Source organism: Tupaia chinensis, unplaced genomic scaffold (genome assembly GCF_000334495.1).
Source record: "Tupaia chinensis unplaced genomic scaffold, TupChi_1.0 Scaffold000377_2, whole genome shotgun sequence".
Taxonomy (NCBI): Eukaryota; Metazoa; Chordata; class Mammalia; order Scandentia; family Tupaiidae; genus Tupaia; species Tupaia belangeri.
In genome coordinates, this window is record NW_006159876.1 from 4,057,136 (window position 1) to 4,057,696 (window position 561).

General features: G+C 67.4%; 1 protein-coding gene across 1 annotated transcript in view; it reads left to right on the forward strand.

Annotated features, from left to right (window-relative positions):
* The window catches only part of IGDCC4 (immunoglobulin superfamily DCC subclass member 4), a 47,458-nt gene that overhangs the window by 32,038 nt on the left and 14,859 nt on the right, over positions 1–561 (forward strand). The window contains 3 exon segments of the mRNA XM_006153513.1: positions 6–148; positions 192–367; positions 426–557. Of these exon segments, the coding sequence (XP_006153575.1) occupies positions 6–148; positions 192–367; positions 426–557 (451 nt within the window).

The following is a 561-nucleotide window of genomic DNA, read 5'->3' on the forward strand; positions in this document are numbered from 1 at the left end:
GCCAGCCAGGCTGCTGTGGTCAAGCTTGCCACGCTCGCGGACTTCTCGCTGCACCCAGAGTCTCAGACGGTGGAGGAGAACGCGACAGCTCGCTTTGAGTGCCACACCGAAGGGCTGCCAGCCCGTCATTACTTGGGAGAAGGACCAGGTGCCATTGCCTGAGGAGCCGCGGCTCATCACTCTTCCCAAAGGCGTCCTCCAGACCCTGGACGTTCAGGAGGGCGGTGCGGGCGCCTGCCGCAGCGTGGCCACCAACTCAGCCCGCCAGCGCTTCAGCCAGGAGGCTCTTCTCAGTGTGGCTCTCAGAGGGTCCCTGGCGTCCACCAGGGGGCAGGACGTGGTCATCGTAGCAGCCCCTGGTGATGGAGTGTGTGGCCTCAGCTGATCCCGCCCCTTTTGTGTCCTGGGTCCGGCTGGACCGGAAGCCCTTTTCCACGGATGTCTTCGTGCTGGGCCGCCCCAACCCGCTCATCGCCAGCGCGCAGCCTCGGCACTCGGGCGTCTACGTGTGCCGCGCCAACAAGCCCCGCACGCGCGACTTCGCCACGGCCGCCGCCGCGC